We start from the raw sequence: 27238 nt of genomic DNA on the forward strand, positions 1-27238 counted from the left end.
CTACCCCCCCAAGCACTACTACCCCCCCCGAGAACTACTACCCCCCCCGAGCACTACTACCCCCCCGAGCACTACTACTCCCCCCGAGCACTACTACCCCTCCCCCTGAGCACTACTACCCCTCCCCCCGAGCACTACTACCCCCCCCCCCCCCCCGAGCACTACTACCCCCCCAAGCACTACTACCCCCCCCCGAGAACTACTACCCCCCCCCGGGCACTACTACCCCCCCCCCGGGCACTACTACCCCCCCGAGCACTACTACCCCCCCGAGCACTACTACCCCCCGAGCACTACTACCCCCCCGAGCACTACTACTCCCCCCGAGCACTACTACCCCTCCCCCTGAGCACTACTACCCCTCCCCCCGAGCACTACTACCCCCCCCCCGAGCACTACTACCCCCCCAAGCACTACTACCCCCCCCCGAGAACTACTACCCCCCCCGGGCACTACTACCCCCCCCGGGCACTACTACCCCCCCGAGCACTACTACCCCCCCGAGCACTACTACCCCCCCGAGCACTACTATCCCCCCCCGAGCACTACTATCCCCCCCGAGCACTACTATCACCCCCGAGCACTACTATCCCCCCCCGAGCACTACTATCCCCCCCGAGCACTACTATCCCCCCCGAGCACTACTATCCCCCCCGAGCACTACTATCCCCCCCGAGCACTACTATCCCCCCCGAGCACTACTATCCCCCCCGAGCACTACTATCCCCCTGAGCACTACTATCCCCCCGAGCACTACTATCCCTCCCCCCGAGCACTACTATCCCTCCCCCCGAGCACTACTATCCCTCCCCCCGAGCACTACTATCCCTCCCCCCGAGCACTACTACCCCTCCCCCCGAGCACTACTATCCCCTCCCTACTACACCCCCCAAGCACTACTATCCCCTCCCTACTACCCCCCCTGAGCACTACTATCCCTCCCCCGAGCACTACTATCCCTCCCCCCGAGCACTACTACCTCTCCCACCGAGCACTACTATCCCCTCTCTACTACCCCCCCCGAGCACTACTACCCCCCCCCGAGCACTACTATCCCCCCGAGCACTACTACCCCCCCGAGCACTACTATCCCCTCCGCCCCGAGCACTACTATCCCCCCCCCCCGAGCACTACTATTCCCGCCCCGAGCACTACTACCCCCATCAGATGTGTCTGCACAGGAGGCAGGGAGCACCGCCTGACAGCGTGACGGAAGGGATGGAGGTCTACTAATGTGTGGTGCCAATCCATCCAGTGTGTGGCAGACTCCAGCTCTTAAGCTGCAGACTAGTGAGTGCAGCTCTGAGGTATAATACAGGAGGTAACTCAGGATCAGTAATGTAATGTATGTACACAGTGACTGCACCAGCAGAATAGTGAGTGCAGCTCTGGAGTATAATACAGGAGGTAACTCAGGATCAGTAATGTATGTACACAGTGACTGCAGCAGCAGAATAATGAGTGCAGCTCTGGGGTATAACACAGATTAGTCCTGTAGTTATATTCCTTGGATCTTCCATTCATTGTTTCTTGCAGACTCGATAACATTAATGATAATTTCTTCTCAGTTTCTGGAAAGCTTTCTGTTCCTCGGATCCGCAGAGCCGGACCCCTGTACCGGTCACACAATGGCCCCGGCAGGTGGGCCGCTCCGTGCTGCCCCCTCTCTTCTTGGCTCGATGTCACAGCTCTTGGATGCTCCGGGGATCCTGCCCCCCATGTTGCGGTTTTCCCTCCAGATCCCTATAAATAGCCACATTGCGCAATCCTCCGGTATTTTTACACTTCCAGTGTCCAGAGCATTGTGCGAGCAAAGCGGAGCGGAACGTTCTCTCCGGCCCATTCACTGCCAGCTTCCTGCACATGTGCATGCTCCAGAGCCAGATACTGGAGCGAGGCCCATGATACTGGAGCGAGGCCCATCACAGCCCATCCTGTCACCTCCAGAGCTGCACTCACTATTCTGCTGTTACATCATGTCTTATCCTCCAGAGCTGCACTCACTATTCTGCTATTACATCGTCTTATTCTCCAGTCACCTCCAGAGCCTCAGTCACTGTTCTGCTATTACATTGTGACTTATTTTCCAGTCACCTCCAGAGCTGTAGTCACAATTCTGCTGTTATATCATGTCGTATCCTTCAGTCACCTCCACAGCTGCACTCACTATTCTGCTGTTACATCATGTCTTATCCTCCAGAGCTGCACTCACTATTCTGCTGTTACATTTTGTTTTATCCTCCAGTCACCTCCAGAGCTGCAGTCAATATTCTGCTATTAAATTGTGTCTTCTCCTCCAGAGCTGCAGTCACTATTCTGCTGTTACATTGTGTTTTATCCTCCAGTCACCTCCAGAGCTGCACTCACTGTTCTGCTATTACATTGTGACTTATTCTCCAGTCACCTCCAGAGCTGCACTCACTAGTCTGCGGTTACATCATGTCTTATCCTCCAGTCACCTCCAGAGCTGTACTCCCTATTCTGCTGTTACATCATGTTTTATCCTCTAGTCACCTCCAGAGCTGCATTCACTATTCTGCTGTTACATCATGCCTTATCCTCCAGTCTCCTCCAGAGCTGTAGTCACTATTCTGCTGTTACATAGTGTCTTATCCTCCAGTCACCTCCAGAGCTGCAGTCAATATTCTGCTATTAAATTGTGTCTTATTCTCCAGTCACCTCCAGAGCTGCACTCACTATTCTGCTGTTACATCATGTCTTATTCTCCAGTCACCTCCAGAGCTGCAGTCACTATTCTGCTGTTACATCATGTCTTATCCTCCAGAGCTGCAGTCACTATTCTGCTGTTACATCATGTCTTATCCTCCAGTCACCTCCAGAGCTGCACTCCTTATTCTGCTGTTACATCATGTTTTATCCTCCAGTCACCTCCAGAGCTGCATTCACTATTCTGCTGTTACATCATGTCTTATCCTCCAGTCACCTCCAGAGCTGCACTCACTGTTCTGCTATTACATTGTGACTTATTCTCCAGTCACCTCCAGAGCTGCACTCACTAGTCTGCGGTTACATCATGTCTTATCCTCCAGAGCTGCATTCACTATTCTGCTGTTATATCATGTCTTATCCTCCAGTCACCTCCAGAGCTGTAGTCACTATTCTGCTGTTACATAGTGTCTTATCCTCCAGTCACCTCCAGAGCTGCAGTCAATATTCTGCTATTAAATTGTGTCTTATTCTCCAGTCACCTCCAGAGCTGCACTCACTATTCTGCTGTTACATCATGTCTTATTCTCCAGTCACCTCCAGAGCTGCACTCACTATTCTGCTGTTACATTGTGATTTATCCTCCAGAGCTGCAGTCACTATTCTGCTGTTACATCATATCTTATCCTCCAGAGCTGCAGTCACTATTCTGCTGTTACATAGTGTCTTATCCTCCAGTCACCTCCAGAGCTGTAGTCACTATTCTGCTGTTACATAGTGTCTTATCCTCCAGTCACCTCCAGAGCTGTAGTCACTATTCTGCTGTTACATAGTGTCTTATCCTCCAGTCACCTCCAGAGCTGCACTCACTATTCTGCTGTTACATAATGTCTTATCCTCCAGTCACCTCCAGAGCTGCACTCCTTATTCTGCTGTTACATCATGTTTTATCCTCCAGTCACCTCCAGAGCTGCATTCACTATTCTGCTGTTACATTATGCCTTATCCTCCAGTCACCTCCAGAGCTGTAGTCACTATTCTGCTGTTACATAGTGTCTTATCCTCCAGTCACCTCCAGAGCTGCAGTCAATATTCTGCTATTAAATTGTGTATTCTCCTCCAGAGCTGCAGTATTCTGCTGTTACATCATGTCTTATCCTCCAGTCACCTCCAGAGCTGCAGTCACTAGTCTGCGGTTACATCATGTCTTATCCTCCAGAGCTGCATTCACTATTCTGTTGTTACATCATGTCTTATCCTCCAGTCACCTCCAGAGCTGTAGTCAGTATTCTGCTATTAAATTGTGTCTTATTCTCCAGTCACCTCCAGAGCTGCACTCACTATTCTGCTGTTACATCATGTCTTATTCTCCAGTCACCAGCAGAGCTGCACTCACTATTCTGCTGTTACATTGTGATTTATCCTCCAGAGCTGCAGTCACTATTCTGCTGTTACTTCATGTCTTATCCTCCAGTCACCTCCAGAGCTGCACTCACTATTCTGCTGTTACATTGTATCTTATCCTCCAGAGCTGCAGTCACTATTCTGCTGTTACATCATGTCTTATCCTTCAGTCACCTCCAGAGCTGCACTCGCTCTTCTCCTGGTTCCTCTTTATGGCCCAGGCTCCTGTAAGGAAATCCATTCTTCCCTCCAGAGCTGACATCCCTACTGAGGTATTGCTCCTCACAGCTGAGGGTTTGTTACAGTTGGATCTGCAGTCTGATACTCTGTAACGCCCGGGGTGGGGGTTCTGCGCAGATGAATTCTGTTGTTGCTATGGATACGATCTCGTGAGGCGCCGCTCTTCTCGTTGCTCCATACAGCGAGGTCCGGTCATTTCCATCTTCCACGTGGAATTGTCAGATTGTCGTCTATTGAGATGAGAACATGGCGGCGGCGGCGGCGGTGAGGATCCGGCTGTCGGCGCCCGTCATCTGCCTCGTTGTTCCCAGTTTCCATAGCGACGCGATGGATGATTACTGTCAGATCTTCCATGGTAAATGCAGAGACGTGGATGTGACGGCCCCTGACTTCTGCCGCCCCCCGGCCGTCTCCACCGGGGTCCGATCCACCTCACTGCAGCCCCCGCAGAGGTCTCACCACAGACGTGTCAGTCCTCACTGCGGCCCCCGCAGAGGTCTCACCACAGACGTGTCAGTCCTCACTGCAGCCCCCGCAGAGGTCTCCTCACAGACGTGTCAGTCCTCACTGCAGCCCCCGCAGAGGTCTCCTCACAGACGTGTCAGTCCTCACTGCAGCCCCCGCAGAGGTCTCACCACAGACGTGTCAGTCCTCACTGCAGCCCCCGCAGAGGTCTCACCACAGACGTGTCAGTCCTCACTGCAGCCCCCGCAGAGGTCTCCTCACAGACGTGTCAGTCCTCACTGCGGCCCCCGCAGAGGTCTCACCACAGACGTGTCAGTCCTCACTGCAGCCCCCGCAGAGGTCTCACCACAGACGTGTCAGTCCTCACTGCAGCCCCCGCAGAGGTCTCACCACAGACGTGTCAGTCCTCACTGCAGCCCCCGCAGAGGTCTCCTCACAGACGTGTCAGTCCTCACTGCAGCCCCCGCAGAGGTCTCCTCACAGACGTGTCAGTCCTCACTGCAGCCCCCGCAGAGGTCTCCTCACAGACGTGTCAGTCCTCACTGCAGCCCCCGCAGAGGTCTCACCACAGACGTGTCAGTCCTCACTGCAGCCCCCGCAGAGGTCTCACCACAGACGTGTCAGTCCTCACTGCAGCCCCCGCAGAGGTCTCCTCACAGACGTGTCAGTCCTCACTGCAGCCCCCGCAGAGGTCTCACCACAGACGTGTCAGTCCTCACTGCAGCCCCCGCAGAGGTCTCACCACAGACGTGTCAGTCCTCACTGCAGCCCCCGCAGAGGTCTCCTCACAGACGTGTCAGTCCTCACTGCAGCCCCCGCAGAGGTCTCACCACAGACGTGTCAGTCCTCACTGCAGCCCCCGCAGAGGTCTCCTCACAGACGTGTCAGTCCTCACTGCAGCCCCCGCAGAGGTCTCCTCACAGATGTGTCAGTCCTCACTGCAGCCCCCGCAGAGGTCTCACCACAGACGTGTCAGTCCTCACTGCAGCCCCCGCAGAGGTCTCCTCGCAGCCCCCGCAGAGGTCTCACCACAGACGTGTCAGTCCTCACTGCAGCCCCCGCAGAGGTCTCACCACAGACGTGTCAGTCCTCACTGCAGCCCCCGCAGAGGTCTCACCACAGACGTGTCAGTCCTCACTGCAGCCCCCGCAGAGGTCTCCTCACAGACGTGTCAGTCCTCACTGCAGCCCCCGCAGAGGTCTCACCACAGACGTGTCAGTCCTCACTGCAGCCCCCGCAGAGGTCTCACCACAGACGTGTCAGTCCTCACTGCGGCCCCCGCAGAGGTCTCACCACAGACGTGTCAGTCCTCACTGCGGCCCCCGCAGAGGTCTCCTCACAGACGTGTCAGTCCTCACTGCAGCCCCCGCAGAGGTCTCACCACAGACGTGTCAGTCCTCACTGCAGCCCCCCCGCAGAGGTCTCCTCACAGACGTGTCAGTCCTCACTGCAGCCCCCGCAGAGGTCTCCTCACAGACGTATCAGTCCTCACTGCAGCCCCCGCAGAGGTCTCCTCACAGACGTGTCAGTCCTCACTGCAGCCCCCGCAGAGGTCTCACCACAGACGTGTCAGTCCTCACTGCAGCCCCCGCAGAGGTCTCACCACAGACGTGTCAGTCCTCACTGCAGCCCCCGCAGAGGTCTCACCACAGACGTGTCAGTCCTCACTGCAGCCCCCGCAGAGGTCTCCTCACAGACGTGTCAGTCCTCACTGCAGCCCCCGCAGAGGTCTCCTCACAGACGTGTCAGTCCTCACTGCAGCCCCCGCAGAGGTCTCACCACAGACGTGTCAGTCCTCACTGCAGCCCCCGCAGAGGTCTCACCACAGACGTGTCAGTCCTCACTGCAGCCCCCGCAGAGGTCTCCTCACAGACGTGTCAGTCCTCACTGCAGCCCCCGCAGAGGTCTCACCACAGACGTGTCAGTCCTCACTGCAGCCCCCGCAGAGGTCTCACCACAGACGTGTCAGTCCTCACTGCAGCCCCCGCAGAGGTCTCCTCACAGACGTGTCAGTCCTCACTGCAGCCCCCGCAGAGGTCTCACCACAGACGTGTCAGTCCTCACTGCAGCCCCCGCAGAGGTCTCCTCACAGACGTGTCAGTCCTCACTGCAGCCCCCGCAGAGGTCTCACCACAGACGTGTCAGTCCTCACTGCAGCCCCCGCAGAGGTCTCACCACAGACGTGTCAGTCCTCACTGCAGCCCCCCCGCAGAAGTCTCCTCACAGACGTGTCAGTCCTCACTGCAGCCCCCGCAGAGGTCTCCTCACAGACGTGTCAGTCCTCACTGCAGCCCCCGCAGAGGTCTCACCACAGACGTGTCAGTCCTCACTGCAGCCCCCGCAGAGGTCTCACCACAGACGTGTCAGTCCTCACTGCAGCCCCCGCAGAGGTCTCCTCACAGACGTGTCAGTCCTCACTGCAGCCCCCGCAGAGGTCTCACCACAGACGTGTCAGTCCTCACTGCAGCCCCCGCAGAGGTCTCACCACAGACGTGTCAGTCCTCACTGCAGCCCCCGCAGAGGTCTCCTCACAGACGTGTCAGTCCTCACTGCAGCCCCCGCAGAGGTCTCACCACAGACGTGTCAGTCCTCACTGCAGCCCCCGCAGAGGTCTCCTCACAGACGTGTCAGTCCTCACTGCAGCCCCCGCAGAGGTCTCCTCACAGACGTGTCAGTCCTCACTGCAGCCCCCGCAGAGGTCTCACCACAGACGTGTCAGTCCTCACTGCAGCCCCCGCAGAGGTCTCCTCACAGACGTGTCAGTCCTCACTGCAGCCCCCGCAGAGGTCTCACCACAGACGTGTCAGTCCTCACTGCAGCCCCCGCAGAGGTCTCCTCACAGACGTGTCAGTCCTCACTGCAGCCCCCCGCAGAGGTCTCCTCACAGATGTGTCAGTCCTCACTGCAGCCCCCCGCAGAGGTCTCCTCACAGACGTGTCAGTCCTCACTGCAGCCCCCGCAGAGGTCTCCTCACAGACGTGTCAGTCCTCACTGCAGCCCCCGCAGAGGTCTCACCACAGACGTGTCAGTCCTCACTGCAGCCCCCGCAGAGGTCTCACCACAGACGTGTCAGTCCTCACTGCAGCCCCCCGCAGAGGTCTCCTCACAGACGTGTCAGTCCTCACTGCAGCCCCCGCAGAGGTCTCACCACAGACGTGTCAGTCCTCACTGCGGCCCCCGCAGAGGTCTCCTCACAGACGTGTCAGTCCTCACTGCAGCCCCCGCAGAGGTCTCCTCACAGACGTGTCAGTCCTCACTGCAGCCCCCGCAGAGGTCTCCTCACAGACGTGTCAGTCCTCACTGCAGCCCCCGCAGAGGTCTCACCACAGACGTGTCAGTCCTCACTGCAGCCCCCGCAGAGGTCTCCTCACAGACGTGTCAGTCCTCACTGCAGCCCCCGCAGAGGTCTCCTCACAGACGTGTCAGTCCTCACTGCAGCCCCCGCAGAGGTCTCACCACAGACGTGTCAGTCCTCACTGCAGCCCCCGCAGAGGTCTCCTCACAGACGTGTCAGTCCTCACTGCAGCCCCCGCAGAGGTCTCACCACAGACGTGTCAGTCCTCGCTGCAGCCCCCGCAGAGGTCTCACCACAGACGTGTCAGTCCTCACTGCAGCCCCCGCAGAGGTCTCCTCACAGACGTGTCAGTCCTCGCTGCAGCCCCCGCAGAGGTCTCACCACAGACGTGTCAGTCCTCACTGCAGCCCCCGCAGAGGTCTCACCACAGACGTGTCAGTCCTCGCTGCAGCCCCCGCAGAGGTCTCCTCACAGACGTGTCAGTCCTCACTGCAGCCCCCGCAGAGGTCTCCTCACAGACGTGTCAGTCCTCACTGCAGCCCCCGCAGAGGTCTCCTCACAGACGTGTCAGTCCTCACTGCAGCCCCCGCAGAGGTCTCACCACAGACGTGTCAGTCCTCACTGCAGCCCCCGCAGAGGTCTCACCACAGACGTGTCAGTCCTCACTGCAGCCCCCCGCAGAGGTCTCACCACAGACGTGTCAGTCCTCACTGCAGCCCCCGCAGAGGTCTCCTCACAGACGTGTCAGTCCTCACTGCAGCCCCCGCAGAGGTCTCCTCACAGACGTGTCAGTCCTCGCTGCAGCCCCCGCAGAGGTCTCACCACAGACGTGTCAGTCCTCACTGCAGCCCCCGCAGAGGTCTCACCACAGACGTGTCAGTCCTCACTGCAGCCCCCGCAGAGGTCTCACCACAGACGTGTCAGTCCTCACTGCAGCCCCCGCAGAGGTCTCACCACAGACGTGTCAGTCCTCACTGCAGCCCCCGCAGAGGTCTCCTCACAGACGTGTCAGTCCTCACTGCAGCCCCCGCAGAGGTCTCCTCACAGACGTGTCAGTCCTCACTGCAGCCCCCGCAGAGGTCTCCTCACAGACGTGTCAGTCCTCACTGCAGCCCCCGCAGAGGTCTCACCACAGACGTGTCAGTCCTCACTGCAGCCCCCCCGCAGAGGTCTCACCACAGACGTGTCAGTCCTCACTGCAGCCCCCGCAGAGGTCTCACCACAGACGTGTCAGTCCTCACTGCAGCCCCCGCAGAGGTCTCCTCACAGACGTGTCAGTCCTCACTGCAGCCCCCGCAGAGGTCTCACCACAGACGTGTCAGTCCTCACTGCAGCCCCCGCAGAGGTCTCACCACAGACGTGTCAGTCCTCACTGCAGCCCCCCGCAGAGGTCTCACCACAGACGTGTCAGTCCTCACTGCGGCCCCCCGCAGAGGTCTCACCACAGACGTGTCAGTCCTCACTGCAGCCCCCGCAGAGGTCTCACCACAGACGTGTCAGTCCTCACTGCAGCCCCCGCAGAGGTCTCACCACAGACGTGTCAGTCCTCACTGCAGCCCCCGCAGAGGTCTCACCACAGACGTGTCAGTCCTCACTGCAGCCCCCGCAGAGGTCTCACCACAGACGTGTCAGTCCTCACTGCAGCCCCCGCAGAGGTCTCACCACAGACGTGTCAGTCCTCACTGCAGCCCCCGCAGAGGTCTCACCACAGACGTGTCAGTCCTCACTGCAGCCCCCGCAGAGGTCTCCTCACAGACGTGTCAGTCCTCACTGCAGCCCCCGCAGAGGTCTCACCACAGACGTGTCAGTCCTCACTGCAGCCCCCGCAGAGGTCTCACCACAGACGTGTCAGTCCTCACTGCAGCCCCCGCAGAGGTCTCCTCACAGACGTGTCAGTCCTCACTGCAGCCCCCGCAGAGGTCTCACCACAGACGTGTCAGTCCTCACTGCAGCCCCCGCAGAGGTCTCCTCACAGACGTGTCAGTCCTCACTGCAGCCCCCGCAGAGGTCTCACCACAGACGTGTCAGTCCTCACTGCAGCCCCCGCAGAGGTCTCACCACAGACGTGTCAGTCCTCACTGCAGCCCCCCGCAGAAGTCTCCTCACAGACGTGTCAGTCCTCACTGCAGCCCCCGCAGAGGTCTCCTCACAGACGTGTCAGTCCTCACTGCAGCCCCCGCAGAGGTCTCACCACAGACGTGTCAGTCCTCACTGCAGCCCCCGCAGAGGTCTCACCACAGACGTGTCAGTCCTCACTGCAGCCCCCGCAGAGGTCTCCTCACAGACGTGTCAGTCCTCACTGCAGCCCCCGCAGAGGTCTCACCACAGACGTGTCAGTCCTCACTGCAGCCCCCGCAGAGGTCTCACCACAGACGTGTCAGTCCTCACTGCAGCCCCCGCAGAGGTCTCCTCACAGACGTGTCAGTCCTCACTGCAGCCCCCGCAGAGGTCTCACCACAGACGTGTCAGTCCTCACTGCAGCCCCCGCAGAGGTCTCCTCACAGACGTGTCAGTCCTCACTGCAGCCCCCGCAGAGGTCTCCTCACAGACGTGTCAGTCCTCACTGCAGCCCCCGCAGAGGTCTCACCACAGACGTGTCAGTCCTCACTGCAGCCCCCGCAGAGGTCTCCTCACAGACGTGTCAGTCCTCACTGCAGCCCCCGCAGAGGTCTCACCACAGACGTGTCAGTCCTCACTGCAGCCCCCGCAGAGGTCTCCTCACAGACGTGTCAGTCCTCACTGCAGCCCCCCGCAGAGGTCTCCTCACAGATGTGTCAGTCCTCACTGCAGCCCCCCGCAGAGGTCTCCTCACAGACGTGTCAGTCCTCACTGCAGCCCCCGCAGAGGTCTCCTCACAGACGTGTCAGTCCTCACTGCAGCCCCCGCAGAGGTCTCACCACAGACGTGTCAGTCCTCACTGCAGCCCCCGCAGAGGTCTCACCACAGACGTGTCAGTCCTCACTGCAGCCCCCCGCAGAGGTCTCCTCACAGACGTGTCAGTCCTCACTGCAGCCCCCGCAGAGGTCTCACCACAGACGTGTCAGTCCTCACTGCGGCCCCCGCAGAGGTCTCCTCACAGACGTGTCAGTCCTCACTGCAGCCCCCGCAGAGGTCTCCTCACAGACGTGTCAGTCCTCACTGCAGCCCCCGCAGAGGTCTCCTCACAGACGTGTCAGTCCTCACTGCAGCCCCCGCAGAGGTCTCACCACAGACGTGTCAGTCCTCACTGCAGCCCCCGCAGAGGTCTCCTCACAGACGTGTCAGTCCTCACTGCAGCCCCCGCAGAGGTCTCCTCACAGACGTGTCAGTCCTCACTGCAGCCCCCGCAGAGGTCTCACCACAGACGTGTCAGTCCTCACTGCAGCCCCCGCAGAGGTCTCCTCACAGACGTGTCAGTCCTCACTGCAGCCCCCGCAGAGGTCTCACCACAGACGTGTCAGTCCTCGCTGCAGCCCCCGCAGAGGTCTCACCACAGACGTGTCAGTCCTCACTGCAGCCCCCGCAGAGGTCTCCTCACAGACGTGTCAGTCCTCGCTGCAGCCCCCGCAGAGGTCTCACCACAGACGTGTCAGTCCTCACTGCAGCCCCCGCAGAGGTCTCACCACAGACGTGTCAGTCCTCGCTGCAGCCCCCGCAGAGGTCTCCTCACAGACGTGTCAGTCCTCACTGCAGCCCCCGCAGAGGTCTCCTCACAGACGTGTCAGTCCTCACTGCAGCCCCCGCAGAGGTCTCCTCACAGACGTGTCAGTCCTCACTGCAGCCCCCGCAGAGGTCTCACCACAGACGTGTCAGTCCTCACTGCAGCCCCCGCAGAGGTCTCACCACAGACGTGTCAGTCCTCACTGCAGCCCCCCGCAGAGGTCTCACCACAGACGTGTCAGTCCTCACTGCAGCCCCCGCAGAGGTCTCCTCACAGACGTGTCAGTCCTCACTGCAGCCCCCGCAGAGGTCTCCTCACAGACGTGTCAGTCCTCGCTGCAGCCCCCGCAGAGGTCTCACCACAGACGTGTCAGTCCTCACTGCAGCCCCCGCAGAGGTCTCACCACAGACGTGTCAGTCCTCACTGCAGCCCCCGCAGAGGTCTCACCACAGACGTGTCAGTCCTCACTGCAGCCCCCGCAGAGGTCTCACCACAGACGTGTCAGTCCTCACTGCAGCCCCCGCAGAGGTCTCCTCACAGACGTGTCAGTCCTCACTGCAGCCCCCGCAGAGGTCTCCTCACAGACGTGTCAGTCCTCACTGCAGCCCCCGCAGAGGTCTCCTCACAGACGTGTCAGTCCTCACTGCAGCCCCCGCAGAGGTCTCACCACAGACGTGTCAGTCCTCACTGCAGCCCCCCCGCAGAGGTCTCACCACAGACGTGTCAGTCCTCACTGCAGCCCCCGCAGAGGTCTCACCACAGACGTGTCAGTCCTCACTGCAGCCCCCGCAGAGGTCTCCTCACAGACGTGTCAGTCCTCACTGCAGCCCCCGCAGAGGTCTCACCACAGACGTGTCAGTCCTCACTGCAGCCCCCGCAGAGGTCTCACCACAGACGTGTCAGTCCTCACTGCAGCCCCCCGCAGAGGTCTCACCACAGACGTGTCAGTCCTCACTGCGGCCCCCGCAGAGGTCTCACCACAGACGTGTCAGTCCTCACTGCAGCCCCCGCAGAGGTCTCACCACAGACGTGTCAGTCCTCACTGCAGCCCCCGCAGAGGTCTCACCACAGACGTGTCAGTCCTCACTGCAGCCCCCGCAGAGGTCTCACCACAGACGTGTCAGTCCTCACTGCAGCCCCCGCAGAGGTCTCACCACAGACGTGTCAGTCCTCACTGCAGCCCCCGCAGAGGTCTCACCACAGATGTGTCAGTCCTCACTGCAGCCCCCGCAGAGGTCTCACCACAGACGTGTCAGTCCTCGCTGCAGCCCCCGCAGAGGTCTCCTCACAGACGTGTCAGTCCTCACTGCAGCCCCCGCAGAGGTCTCACCACAGATGTGTCAGTCCTCACTGCAGCCCCCGCAGAGGTCTCACCACAGATGTGTCAGTCCTCACTGCAGCCCCCGCAGAGGTCTCACCACAGATGTGTCAGTCCTCACTGTAGCCCCCGCAGAGGTCTCACCACAGACGTGTCAGTCCTCACTGCAGCCCCCGCAGAGGTCTCCTCACAGACGTGTCAGTCCTCACTGCAGCCCCCGCAGAGGTCTCCTCACAGACGTGTCAGTCCTCACTGCAGCCCCCGCAGAGGTCTCACCACAGATGTGTCAGTCCTCACTGCAGCCCCCGCAGAGGTCTCACCACAGATGTGTCAGTCCTCACTGTAGCCCCCGCAGAGGTCTCACCACAGACGTGTCAGTCCTCGCTGCAGCCCCCGCAGAGGTCTCCTCACAGACGTGTCAGTCCTCACTGCAGCCCCCGCAGAGGTCTCCTCACAGACGTGTCAGTCCTCACTGCAGCCCCCGCAGAGGTCTCACCACAGATGTGTCAGTCCTCACTGCAGCCCCCGCAGAGGTCTCACCACAGATGTGTCAGTCCTCACTGTAGCCCCCGCAGAGGTCTCACCACAGACGTGTCAGTCCTCACTGCAGCCCCCGCAGAGGTCTCACCACAGATGTGTCAGTCCTCACTGCAGCCCCCGCAGAGGTCTCACCACAGATGTGTCAGTCCTCACTGTAGCCCCCGCAGAGGTCTCACCACAGACGTGTCAGTCCTCACTGCAGCCCCCGCAGAGGTCTCACCACAGATGTGTCAGTCCTCACTGTAGCCCCCGCAGAGGTCTCCTCACAGACGTGTCAGTCCTCACTGCAGCCCCCGCAGAGGTCTCCTCACAGACGTGTCAGTCCTCACTGCAGCCCCCGCAGAGGTCTCACCACAGATGTGTCAGTCCTCACTGTAGCCCCCGCAGAGGTCTCCTCACAGACGTGTCAGTCCTCACTGCAGCCCCCGCAGAGGTCTCCTCACAGACGTGTCAGTCCTCACTGCAGCCCCCGCAGAGGTCTCCTCACAGACGTGTCAGTCCTCACTGCAGCCCCCGCAGAGGTCTCACCACAGACGTGTCAGTCCTCACTGCAGCCCCCGCAGAGGTCTCCTCACAGACGTGTCAGTCCTCACTGCAGCCCCCGCAGAGGTCTCCTCACAGACGTGTCAGTCCTCACTGCAGCCCCCGCAGAGGTCTCCTCACAGACGTGTCAGTCCTCACTGCAGCCCCCGCAGAGGTCTCACCACAGACGTGTCAGTCCTCACTGCAGCCCCCGCAGAGGTCTCCTCACAGACGTGTCAGTCCTCACTGCAGCCCCCGCAGAGGTCTCCTCACAGACGTGTCAGTCCTCACTGCAGCCCCCGCAGAGGTCTCCTCACAGACGTGTCAGTCCTCACTGCAGCCCCCGCAGAGGTCTCACCACAGACGTGTCAGTCCTCACTGCAGCCCGCGCAGAGGTCTCACCACAGACGTGTCAGTCCTCACTGCAGCCCCCGCAGAGGTCTCCTCACAGACGTGTCAGTCCTCACTGCAGCCCCCGCAGAGGTCTCACCACAGACGTGTCAGTCCTCACTGCAGCCCGCGCAGAGGTCTCACCACAGACGTGTCAGTCCTCACTGCAGCCCCCGCAGAGGTCTCCTCACAGACGTGTCAGTCCTAACTGCAGCCCCCGCAGAGGTCTCCTCACAGACGTGTCAGTCCTCACTGCAGCCCCCGCAGAGGTCTCACCACAGACGTGTCAGTCCTCACTGCAGCCCCCCGCAGAGGTCTCCTCACAGACGTGTCAGTCCTCACTGCAGCCCCCGCAGAGGAATCCTCACAGACGTGTCAGTCCTCACTGCAGCCCCCGCAGAGGTCTCCTCACAGACGTGTCAGTCCTCACTGCAGCCCCCGCAGAGGTCTCACCACAGACGTGTCAGTCCTCACTGCAGCCCCCGCAGAGGTCTCACCACAGACGTGTCAGTCCTCACTGCAGCCCCCGCAGAGGTCTCCTCACAGACGTGTCAGTCCTCACTGCAGCCCCCGCAGAGGTCTCACCACAGACGTGTCAGTCCTCACTGCAGCCCCCGCAGAGGTCTCCTCACAGACGTGTCAGTCCTCACTGCAGCCCCCGCAGAGATCTCCTCACAGACGTGTCAGTCCTCACTGCAGCCCCCCCGCAGAGGTCTCCTCACAGACGTGTCAGTCCTCACTGCAGCCCCCGCAGAGGTCTCCTCACAGACGTGTCAGTCCTCACTGCAGCCCCCGCAGAGGTCTCCTCACAGACGTGTCAGTCCTCACTGCAGCCCCCGCAGAGGTCTCACCACAGACGTGTCAGTCCTCACTGCAGCCCCCGCAGAGGTCTCACCACAGACGTGTCAATCCTCACTGCAGCCCCCGCAGAGGTCTTACCACAGACGTGTCAGTCCTCACTGCAGCCCCCGCAGAGGTCTCCTCACAGACGTGTCAGTCCTCACTGCAGCCCCCGCAGAGGTCTCCTCACAGACGTGTCAGTCCTCACTGCAGCCCCCGCAGAGGTCTCACCACAGACGTGTCAGTCCTCACTGCAGCCCCCGCAGAGGTCTCACCACAGACGTGTCAGTCCTCACTGCAGCCCCCGCAGAGGTCTCACCACAGACGTGTCAGTCCTCACTGCAGCCCCCGCATTATAGTCCTTGCTCAGATACATCTGATATATACAATAAAGAAGGAAAGACCCAACATAAAGGCCGAGGAAACATCCGAAGCAGCAGCCTCCGGAGCAGAACTCACACCGCAACCAGAACCACTCACCCCCAGAGTCAGTGCGACAACAGCAAAGAGCACACGGACTCCGCAGAGGACAAAACAAGCAGAGTCCGGGTCCAGACATTACCAGAACTAACAACAAACAGCATTTCAGGATCCGCTCGCCTCTAGAGTGGATGTGGCCGGTTTTGGAGATCAGTGCACGGAGTGGCCGGATCCCGGGATCCATGAGGTGTGCTATGAGTAAGGGCCTTGTTCGGCTGAAACGTGTGACACGCAATGGGTTAATTATTTGTACTTATTTACACCAATAAAATCAATAATGGCTTTATCAAGTCTGAAATCTCGTGGAATTGGGAGACTGGACCCTCAACCGCTGCATGAAATATCTACCAGAACTGATGAGTCCAGGAACACCGCGTGCCGCCCCTGCAGCGGATCGGACCGCTCGGGTCCTGGGGGGGATTACTCGTGGCTCGAGGGTCTCCGGACCCGGGGGGCAGGGGTCACACTCAAATGAAGAAGGGGGGTATTTACAGGGGAGATATATATAGTACGTGACGCCACCCGTGGTGTGCAGTAATTAGGAGTACCGCCGCTGCCGTTGAGAGTACCTGGGATGATGGAGTGGAGCAGCCGGATGACGTCACTCTCCACGGGTAGGGAAGGCCCCGGGACTCTGGATGGTGATGCGGGGTACAGGGGGGCGCAGGCTCGCTGGTTGCAGGGGTCAGAATATAACTGCTATAATGCTGCCCCTATGTACAAGAATATAACTGCTATAATACTGCCCCCTATGTACAAGAATATAACTACTATAATGCTGCCCCTATGTACAGGAATATAACTGCTATAATACTGCCCCTATGTACAAGAATATAACTACTATAATACTGCCCCTATGTACAAGAATATAACTACTATAATACTGCCCCCTATATACAATAATATAACTACTATAATACTGCCCCCTATGTACAAGAATATAACTACTATAATACTGCCCCCTATATACAAGAATATAACTACTATAATACTGCCCCTATGTACAAGAATATAACTACTATAATACTGCCCCTATGTACAAGAATATAACTACTATAATACTGCGCCTATGTACAAGAATATAACTACTATAATACTGCCCCTATGTACAAGAATATAACTACTATAATACTGTCCCCTATACACAAGAATATAACTGCTATAATACTGCCCCCTATGTACAAGAATATAACTACTATAATACTGCCCCCTATGTACAAGAATATAACTACTATAATACTGCCCCCTATGTACAAGAATATAACTACTATAATACTGCCCCTATGTACAAGAATATAACTACTATAATACTGCCCCCTATGTACAAGAATATAACTACTATAATACTGCCCCTATGTACAAGAATATAACTACTATAATACTGCCCCTATGTACAAGAATATAACTACTATAATACTGTCCCCTATACACAAGAATATAACTACTATAATACTGCCCCTATGTACAAGAATATAACTACTATAATACTGCCCCTATGTACAAGAATATAACTACTATAATACTGCCCCCTATATACAAGAATATAACTACTATAATACTGCCCCCTATGTACAAGAATATAACTACTATAATACTGCCCCCTATATACAAGAATATAACTACTATAATACTGCCCCTATGTACAAGAATATTACTACTATAATACTGCCCCTATGTACAAGAATATAACTACTATAATACTGTCCCCTATACACAAGAATATAACTGCTATAATACTGCCCCCTATGTACAAGAATATAACTACTATAATACTGCCCCCTATGTACAAGAATATAACTACTATAATACTGCCCCCTATGTACAAGAATATAACTACTATAATACTGCCCCTATGTACAAGAATATAACTACTATAATACTGCCCCCTATGTACAAGAATATAACTACTATAATACTGCTCCTATGTACAAGAATATAACTACTATAATACTGCCCCTATGTACAAGAATATAACTACTATAATACTGTCCCCTATACACAAGAATATAACTACTATAATACTGCCCCTATGTACAAGAATATAACTACTATAATACTGCCCCCTATGTGCAAGAATAGAACTACTATAATGCTGCCCCCTATATACAAGAATATAACTACTATAATACTGCTCCTATATACAAGAATATAACTACTATAATACTGCTCCCTATGTACAAAAATATAACTAGTATAATACTGCCCCCTATATACAAGAATATAACTACTATAATACTGCCCCCTATGTACAAGAATATAACTACTATAATACTGCTCTCTATGTACAAGAAAATAACTGCTATAATACTGCTCCCATATACAAGAATATAACTGCTATAATACTGCCCCCTATGTACAATAAAATAACTACTATAATACTGACCCTTATGTACAAGAATATAACTACTATAATACTGCTCCCTATGTACAAGAATATAACTACTATAATACTGCTCCCTATGCACAAGAATATAACTGCTATAATACTGCTCCTATGTACAAGAATATAACTGCTATAATACTGCCCCCTATATACAAGAATATAACTGCTATAATACTGCTCCTATGTACAAGAATATAACTACTATAATACTGCTCCCTATGCACAAGAATATAACTACTATAATACTGCCTCCTATGTACAAGAATATAACTGCTATAATGCTGCCCCTATGTATATATATCTGCCTGTGTGGCTTGTGGTGAGTTGTTACATTGTATATATGCTGTATCTCTCTTTCCTCTTATTTGCAGCATCCTCTTTGCGGATATCGAGGGCTTCACCAGTCTCGCCTCGCAGTGCACCGCGCAGGAACTGGTCATGACTCTGAATGAACTTTTTGCCCGATTTGATAAACTAGCAGCTGTGAGTGTAATAACTGGTGGAGGTTCTGCCCCGCTCTGTGCACTCCACTTTGGTCCTGGTGGAGGTGGTGGTGCGCACTCTGCTTTGGTCCTGGTGGAGGTGGTGGTGCGCACTCCACTTTGGTCCTGGTGGAGTTGGTGCTGCGCACTCCACTTTGGTCCTGGTGGAGGTGGTGGTGCGCACTCTGCTTTGGTCCCGGTGGAGGTGGTGATGCGCACTCTGCTTTGGTCCTGGTGGAGGTGGTGCTGCGCACTCTGCTTTGGTCCCGGTGGAGGTGGTGATGCGCACTCTGCTTTGGTCCTGGTGGAGGTGGTGCTGCGCACTCTGCTTTGGTCCTGGTGGAGGTGGTGCTGCGCACTCCACTTTGGTCCTGGTGGAGGTGGTGGTGCGCACTCTGCTTTGGTCCCGGTGGAGGTGGTGGTGCGCACTCCACTTTGGTCCTGGTGGAGGTGGTGCTGCGCACTCCACTTTGGTCCTGGTGGAGGTGGTGCTGCGCACTCTGCTTTGGTCCCGGTGGAGGTGGTGGTGCGCACTCCACTTTGGTCCTGGTGGAGGTGGCGCTGCGCACTCCGCTTTGGTCCCGGTGGAGGTGGTGGTGTGCACTCTGCTTTGGTCCCGGTGGAGGTGGTGCTGTGCACTCCGCTTTGGTCCCGGTGGAGGTGGTGCTGTGCACTCCACTTTGGTCCCGGTGGAGGTGGTGCTGTGCACTCTGCTTTGGTCCCGGTAGAGGTGGTGCTGTGCACTCCGCTTTGGTCCCGGTGGAGGTGGTGCTGCTGTCTGTCTCGGCTGTTGGTGGCGCTGCTGTCTGTCTCGGCTGTCTGTCTCAGCCGTTGGTGGCGCTGCTGTCTGTCTCGGCCGTTGGTGGCGCTGCTGTCTGTCTCGGCCGTTGGTGGCGCTGCTGTCTGTCTCGGCCGTTGGTGGCGCTGCTGTCTGTCTCGGCCTTTGGTGGCGCTGCTGTCTGTCTCGGCCGTTGGTGGCGCTGCTGTCAGTCGTGGGTGCGGTTCCCATTTATGATCCGTCATTCTCGGATTTCTTGCAGGAGAATCACTGTCTGCGGATTAAGATCCTGGGCGACTGCTATTACTGTGTGTCGGGGCTGCCGGAGGCGCGCGCGGACCATGCACACTGCTGCGTGGAGATGGGTCTGGATATGATCGAGGCAATCTCGTGAGTGCTCCGCCTCTGCTGGATTCTGGTCCGCCCCTGCGGGGATTCTGCTCCGCCCCCACGGGATTCTGGTCCGCTCCTGAGGGATCCTGCTCCGCCCCTGCGGGGATCCTGCTCCGCCCCTGCGGGGATTGTGCTGTCAGTGAAACGTCCTGGTTTTATCAGCTCTGCTACATCAGTGGACACTACACCAGGTGCAGAGCGGTGCGGGCACGTGCCCGGTGCTACATGTGAGGCAGCACCCAGCTGAGTGACATCCCCGGAGAGGCGGACATACTGCGAGTCAGGAACAGGTAGAAGAGCTGCCGAGGACCATTTCCAGGGGCCCCTGTATTTTGGGGGTGCAGACGTCATGACGCGGCCCCTCCACATCACATGACTTATGTCTGTAGGAAGAACAGATTAGAAAGTCTCCGCCCTCTGACCCCTGACCTTCCTACACTGACTCTGTGTCTCCCCCGCAGGCTGGTGAGGGAAGTGACCGGCGTCAACGTGAACATGAGAGTGGGAATCCACAGCGGCCGCGTGCACTGCGGGGTCCTGGGGTTGCGGAAGTGGCAGTTTGATGTGTGGTCTAATGACGTCACCCTGGCCAATCACATGGAGGCCGGAGGCAAAGCCGGGTAAGTGCAGCTCATGTATCACTACTCCCATCATCCCCGACCCCGGAGCTCACAATCTAATCTCCTATCACACAATGTATCACTGCTCCCATCATCCCCGACCCCGGAGCTCACAATCTAATCTATCACACAATGTATCACTGCTCCCATCATCCCCGACCCCGGAGCTCACAATCTAATCTCCTATCACACAATGTATCACTGCTCCCATCATCCCCGACCCCGGAGCTCACAATCTAATCTCCTATCACACAATGTATCACTGCTCCCATCATCCCCGACCCCAGATCTCACAATCTAATCTCCTATCACACAATGTATCACTGCTCCCATCATCCCCGACCCCGGAGCTCAAAATCTAATCTCCTATCACACAATGTATCACTGCTCCCATCATCCCCGACCCCGGAGCTCACAATCTAATCTATCACACAATGTATCACTGCTCCCATCATCCCCGACCCCGGAGCTCACAATCTAATCTCATATCACACAATGTATCACTGCTCCCATCATCCCCGACCCCAGAGCTCACAATCTAATCTCTATCACACAATGTATCACTGCTCCCATCATCCCCGACCCCGGAGCTCACAATCTAATCTATCACACAATGTATCACTGCTCCCATCATCCCCGACCCCAGAGCTCACAATCTAATCTCTATCACACAATGTATCACTGCTCCCATCATCCCCGACCCCAGAGCTCACAATCTAATCTCTATCACACAATGTATCACTGCTCCCATCATCCCCGACCCCGGAGCTCACAATCTAATCTATCACACAATGTATCACTGCTCCCATCATCCCCGACCCCGGAGCTCACAATCTAATCTATCACACAATGTATCACTGCTCCCATCATCCCCGACCCCGGAGCTCACAATCTAATCTCTATCACACAATGTATCACTGCTCCCATCATCCCCGACCCCGGAGCTCACAATCTAATCTCCTATCACACAATGTATCACTGCTCCCATCATCCCCGACCCCGGAGCTCACAATCTAATCTCCTATCACACAATGTATCACTACTCCCATCATCCCCGACCCCGGAGCTCACAATCTAATCTCCTATCACACAATGTATCACTACTCCCATCATCCCCGACCCCGGAGCTCACAATCTAATCTCCTATCACACAATGTATCACTGCTCCCATCATCCCCGACCCCGGAGCTCACAATCTAATCTATCACACAATGTATCACTACTCCCATCATCCCCGACCCCGGAGCTCACAATCTAATCTCCTATCACACAATGTATCACTGCTCCCATCATCCCCGACCCCGGAGCTCACAATCTAATCTCCTATCACACAATGTATCACTGCTCCCATCATCCCCGACCCCGGAGCTCACAATCTAATCTCCTATCACACAATGTATCACTGCTCCCATCATCCCCGACCCCGGAGCTCACAATCTAATCTCCTATCACACAATGTATCACTGCTCCCATCATCCCCGACCCCGGAGCTCACAATCTAATCCCCTATCACACAATGTATCACTGCTCCCATCATCCCCGACCCCGGAGCTCACAATCTAATCTCCTATCACACAATGTATCACTGCTCCCATCATCCCCGACCCCGGAGCTCACAATCTAATCTCCTATCACACAATGTATCACTGCTCCCATCATCCCCGACCCCGGAGCTCACAATCTAATCTCCTATCACACAATGTATCACTACTCCCATCATCCCTGACCCCGGAGCTCACAATTTCTCATCTCATGGTTTGTCAGATTTCGGGAGATCTGTGTTTTCCGCTCTTCTCACAATGGCGGCACAATGTGTGTTACATGCGGTGGAGCCGCGATCCTCTGGCCATGTTTAACCCTTCCTGTGCTCGTCATTGCCATTCAGTATTGATTGACAAGAGGAGACAGGAGGCATAGGAGCACAGCGCGGGGTCACAGCCCCTGATTATTAGCGCCAGGGTCCGGCTTTCATGAAGCGCGGGGTCACAGCCCCTGATTATTGGCGCTAGGGTCTGGTTTTCATGAAGCGCGGGGTCACAGCCCCTGATTATTGGCGCTAGGGTCCGGTTTTCATGAAGCGCGGGGTTACAGCCCCTGATTATTGGCGCTAGGGTCCGGTTTTCATGAAGCGCGGGGTCACAGCCCCTGATTATTGGCGCTAGGGTCTGGTTTTCATGAAGCGCGGGGTCACAGCCCCTGATTATTGGCGCTAGGGTCCGGTTTTCATGAAGCGCGGGGTCACAGCCCCTGATTATTGGCGCTAGGGTCAGGTTTTCATGAAGCGCGGGGTCACAGCCCCTGATTATTGGCGCCAGGGTCCGGTTTTCTCGGAGCGCGGGGTCACAGCCCCTGATTATTGGTGCCAGGGTCCGGTTTTCTCGGAGCGCGGGGTCACAACCCCTGATTATTGGTGCCAGAGTCCGGTTTTCTCAGAGCGCGGGGTCACAGCCCCTGATTATTGGTGCCAGGGTCCGGTTTTCTCGGAGTGCGGGGTCACAGCCCCTGATTATTGGTGCCAGGGTCCGGTTTTCTCGGAGTGCGGGGTCACAGCCCCTGATTATTGGTGCCAGGGTCCGGTTTTCATGAAGCGTGGGGTCACAGCCCCTGATTATTGGTGCCAGGGTCCGGTTTTCTCGGAGCGCGGGGTCACAGCCCCTGATTATTGGTGCCAGAGTCCGGTTTTCTCGGAGTGCGGGGTCACAGCCCATGATTATTGGCGCCAGGGTCCGGTTTTCTCGGAGCGCGGGGTCACAGCCCCTGATTATTGGCGCCAGGGTCCGGTTTTCTCGGAGCGCGGGGTCACAGCCCCTGATTATTGGCGCTAGGGTCCGGTTTTCATGAAGCGTGGGGTCACAGCCCCTGATTATTGGTGCCAGGGTCCGGTTTTCTCGGAGCGCGGGGTCACAGCCCCTGATTATTGGCGCCAGGGTCCGGTTTTCTCGGAGCGTGGGGTCACAGCCCCTGATTATTGGCGCTAGGGTCCGGTTTTCATGAAGCGTGGGGTCACAGCCCCTGATTATTGGTGCCAGGGTCCGGTTTTCTCGGAGCGCGGGGTCACAGCCCCTGATTATTGGTGCCAGAGTCCGGTTTTCTCGGAGCGCGGGGTCACTGCCCCTGATTATTGGCGCCAGGGTCCGGTTTTCTCGGAGCGCGGGGTCACAGCCCATGATTATTGGCGCCAGGGTCCGGTTTTCTCGGAGCGCGGGGTCACAGCCCCTGATTATTGGCGCCAGGGTCCGGTTTTCTCGGAGCGCGGGGTCACAGCCCCTGATTATTGGCGCCAGGGTCCGGTTTTCTCGGAGCGCGGGGTCACAGCCCCTGATTATTGGCGTCCGGTCACAATGCTGCGTCATTTACATATTATTTGCCTGAAATCTTATATTTCAATCAAGCTGTGATTAGTGACCATTTGGATCTGATCTGATCTGATGGAGGGGACGAGACCCCGGGAAGAAGCCGCCAATTAATGTGCAGATATTATGGAAATGACCCATAATAGGACAAAGCTTTTAAAGGGCCGGCGTCCCTGAATATTGGACTCATCAGAGTAGAAATTCTTCTGCACCATTTGAAGATCTTATTCTGATTTAGCCGCGATCACACAGCTGAGGATTTGCTACAATTGCATCCAGTACTCCTGATACAGCTAATGATACTTTATAATCCGTGTCGGGGGGGGGGAGATCCGTGCCGGGGGGGGAGATCCGTGCCGGGGGGGGGGGAGATCCGTGCCGGGGGGGGGGGGGGAGATCCGTGCCAGAGGGGGGGGGGGAGGTCCGTGCCGGGGGGGGGGGGAGATCCGTGCCGGGGGGGGGAGATCCGTGCCGGGGGGGGGAAGATCCGTGCCAGGGGGAGGTCTATGCCGGGGGGGGGAGGTCTGTGCTGGGGGGTCCGTTCTTGGGGGGGGTCCGTGCCGGGGAGATCCGTGCCAGGGGGGGGAGATCCGTGCCGGGGGGGGAGATCTGTGCCAGGGGGAGGTCTATGCCGGGGGGGAGGTCTGTGCTGGGGGGTCCGTGCTTGGGGGGGAGGTCTGTGCTGGGGGGTCCGTTCTTGGGGGGGGGGGTCCGTGCCGGGGGGGTCCGTGCCGGATTCTTTTGTAACAAACCTTCCTGTATTTTCAGCCGCATTCACATTACGAAGGCGACTCTGAATTACCTGAACGGAGATTACGAGGTGGAGGCCGGCGCCGGAGGAGAACGCAACCCGTATCTGAAGAAGCACAATATCGAGACCTTCCTGATCGTCCGCTGCAGCCAGAAAAGGGTGAGGAGCTGCGGGCGGAGGATCCGGGGATGGGGGTCTCTGCAGCCACCTCTGAGATATCTCTACCTGGGAAAGCTAGGTGACTACCAATATGGCTGCCGGACACAATGTAACACCAGAATAGTGACTGCAGCTCTGGAGGTGACTGGAGTATAAGACATGATATAACAGCAGAATTGTGAGTGCAGCTCTGGAGGTGACTGGAGGATAACACACTGTAACAGCAGAACAGTGAGTGCAGCTCTGAGGGTGACTGGAGGATAACACACTATGTAACAGCAGAACAGTGAGTGCAGCTCTGAGGGTGACTGGAGGATAACGCACTATGTAACAGCAGAATAGTGAGTGCAGCTCTGAGGGTGACTGGAGGATAACGCACTATGTAACAGCAGAATAGTGAGTGCAGCTCTGAGGGTGACTAGAGTAGCAGGTCTGTACCCGGATGATATGTGGCAGCAGCTTCAGCTATTGGAGAATTCCGGGGATCCCCCGGTGTTGTGGACTATGACTCCCATCATGCACTGGTGTCCTCTGGCTTATCACCTGAGTGAGCAGGTTTCGGGCCCCGCTGGTCCGCACCCTGGGGGCCGCTGACCTTTCACCTGGAGAAGCCCCCGATTGCTGGACGTTCTCACATGGGGGTAACGAGGCCGGTTATCCGGATAATCCTCCCTCGCTCGTCGGCCATTAATCCTCCGGTTCAGGAAACTTCTAGATTTATTTTCTTCCCCAGAATCCGCAAGTGCTGCAGCCAAAGAAAGCAGCCGAGTGCGGGGATGAGGCCCATGTTACAGCGGGTGACCCTAATGTCCTGGGTGGGGAGATGGGACGACACGGGGGGCCTGTATACGGCCAGAGTAATGAGGGGGGCTGTATACGGCCAGAGTAATGAGGGGGGGCTGTATACGGCCAGAGTAATGAGGGGGGGCCTGTATACGGCCAGAGTAATGAGGGGGGCCTGTATACGGCCAGAGTAATGAGGGGGGCCTGTATACGGCCAGAATAATGAGGGGGGCCTGTATACGGCCGGAGTAATGAGGGGGGCCTGTATACGGCGGAGTAATGAGGGGGGGCCTGTATACGGCCAGAATAATGAGGGGGGCCTGTATACGGCCGGAGTAATGAGGGGGGCCTGTATACGGCCGGAGTAATGAGGGGGGCCTGTATACGGCCGGAGTAATGAGGGGGGCCTGTATACGGCCGGAGTAATGAGGGGGGGCCTGTATACGGCCGGAGTAATGAGGGGGGGCCTGTATACGGCCGGAGTAATGAGGGGGGGCCTGTATACGGCCGGAGTAATGAGGGGGGGGCCTGTATACGGCCGGAGTAATGAGGGGGGGCCTGTATACGGCCGGAGTAATGAGGGGGGGCCTGTATACGGCCGGAGTAATGAGGGGGGCCTGTATACGGCCTGAATAATGAGGGGGGCCTGTATACGGCCAGAATAATGAGGGGGGCCTGTATACGGCCGGAGTAATGAGGGGGGCCTGTATACGGCCAGAATAATGAGGGGGGCCTGTATACGGCGGAGTAATGAGGGGGGCCTGTATACGGCCAGAATAATGAGGGGGGCCTGTATACGGCGGAGTAATGAGGGGGGGCTGTATACGGCCAGAGTAATGAGGGGGGGCTGTATACGGCCAGAGTAATGAGGGGGGGCCCTGTATACGGCCAGAGTAATGAGGGGGGCCCTGTATACGGCCAGAGTAATGAGGGGGGCCCTGTATACGGCCAGAGTAATGAGGGGGGCCCTGTATGCGGCCAGAGTAATGAGGGGGGGCCCTGTATGCGGCCAGAGTAATGAGGGGGGCCCTGTATACGGCCAGAGTAATGAGGGGGGGCCCTGTATACGGCCAGAGTAATGAGGGGGGGCTGTATACGGCCAGAGTAATGAGGGGGGGCTGTATACGGCCAGAGTAATGAGGGGGGGGCTGTATACGGCCAGAGTAATGAGGGGGGCCCTGTATACGGCCAGAGTAATGAGGGGGGCCCTGTATACGGCCAGAGTAATGAGGGGGGGCTGTATACGGCCGGAGTAATGAGGGGGGCCCTGTATACGGCCGGAGTAATGAGGGGGGCCCTGTATACGGCCAGAGTAATGAGGGGGGGCTGTATACGGCCGGAGTAATGAGGGGGGCTGTATTTGGCCGGAGTAATGACAGTGCGGGGGATGGTGCAGATCTCTGATCCTGTCTCCCTCTGTCCTACAGAAAGAAGAGAAGGCGATGATCGCGAGGATGAGCCGGCAGAGAACCAACTCCATCGGGCACAACCCGGCGCACTGGGGCGTGGAGCGCAACTACTACAACCACCTGGGGAACAACCAAGTGTCCAAGGAGATGAAGAGGATGGTGAGAGGGAGAATGGAGCATCACCCCCACCATCCCCCGTCACCCCCACCATCCCCCCGTCACACCCCACCATCCCCCGTCACCCCCCACCATCCCCCGTCACCCCCCACCATCCCCCGTCACCCCCACCATCCCCCGTCACACCCCACCATCCCCCGTCACACCCC

General features: G+C 57.1%; 1 protein-coding gene across 1 annotated transcript in view; it reads left to right on the top strand.

Annotated features, from left to right (window-relative positions):
* The window catches only part of ADCY5 (adenylate cyclase 5), a 204122-nt gene that overhangs the window by 139328 nt on the left and 37556 nt on the right, over window positions 1-27238 (top strand). The window contains exons 4-8 of the mRNA XM_075318723.1: window positions 18556-18667; window positions 19707-19834; window positions 20299-20457; window positions 24579-24720; window positions 26931-27071. Of these exons, the coding sequence (XP_075174838.1) occupies window positions 18556-18667; window positions 19707-19834; window positions 20299-20457; window positions 24579-24720; window positions 26931-27071 (682 nt within the window). The remainder of the gene's footprint in view (window positions 1-18555; window positions 18668-19706; window positions 19835-20298; window positions 20458-24578; window positions 24721-26930; window positions 27072-27238) is intronic.

This window comes from Anomaloglossus baeobatrachus, chromosome 7 (assembly GCF_048569485.1).
Source record: "Anomaloglossus baeobatrachus isolate aAnoBae1 chromosome 7, aAnoBae1.hap1, whole genome shotgun sequence".
NCBI lineage: Eukaryota > Metazoa > Chordata > Amphibia > Anura > Aromobatidae > Anomaloglossus > Anomaloglossus baeobatrachus.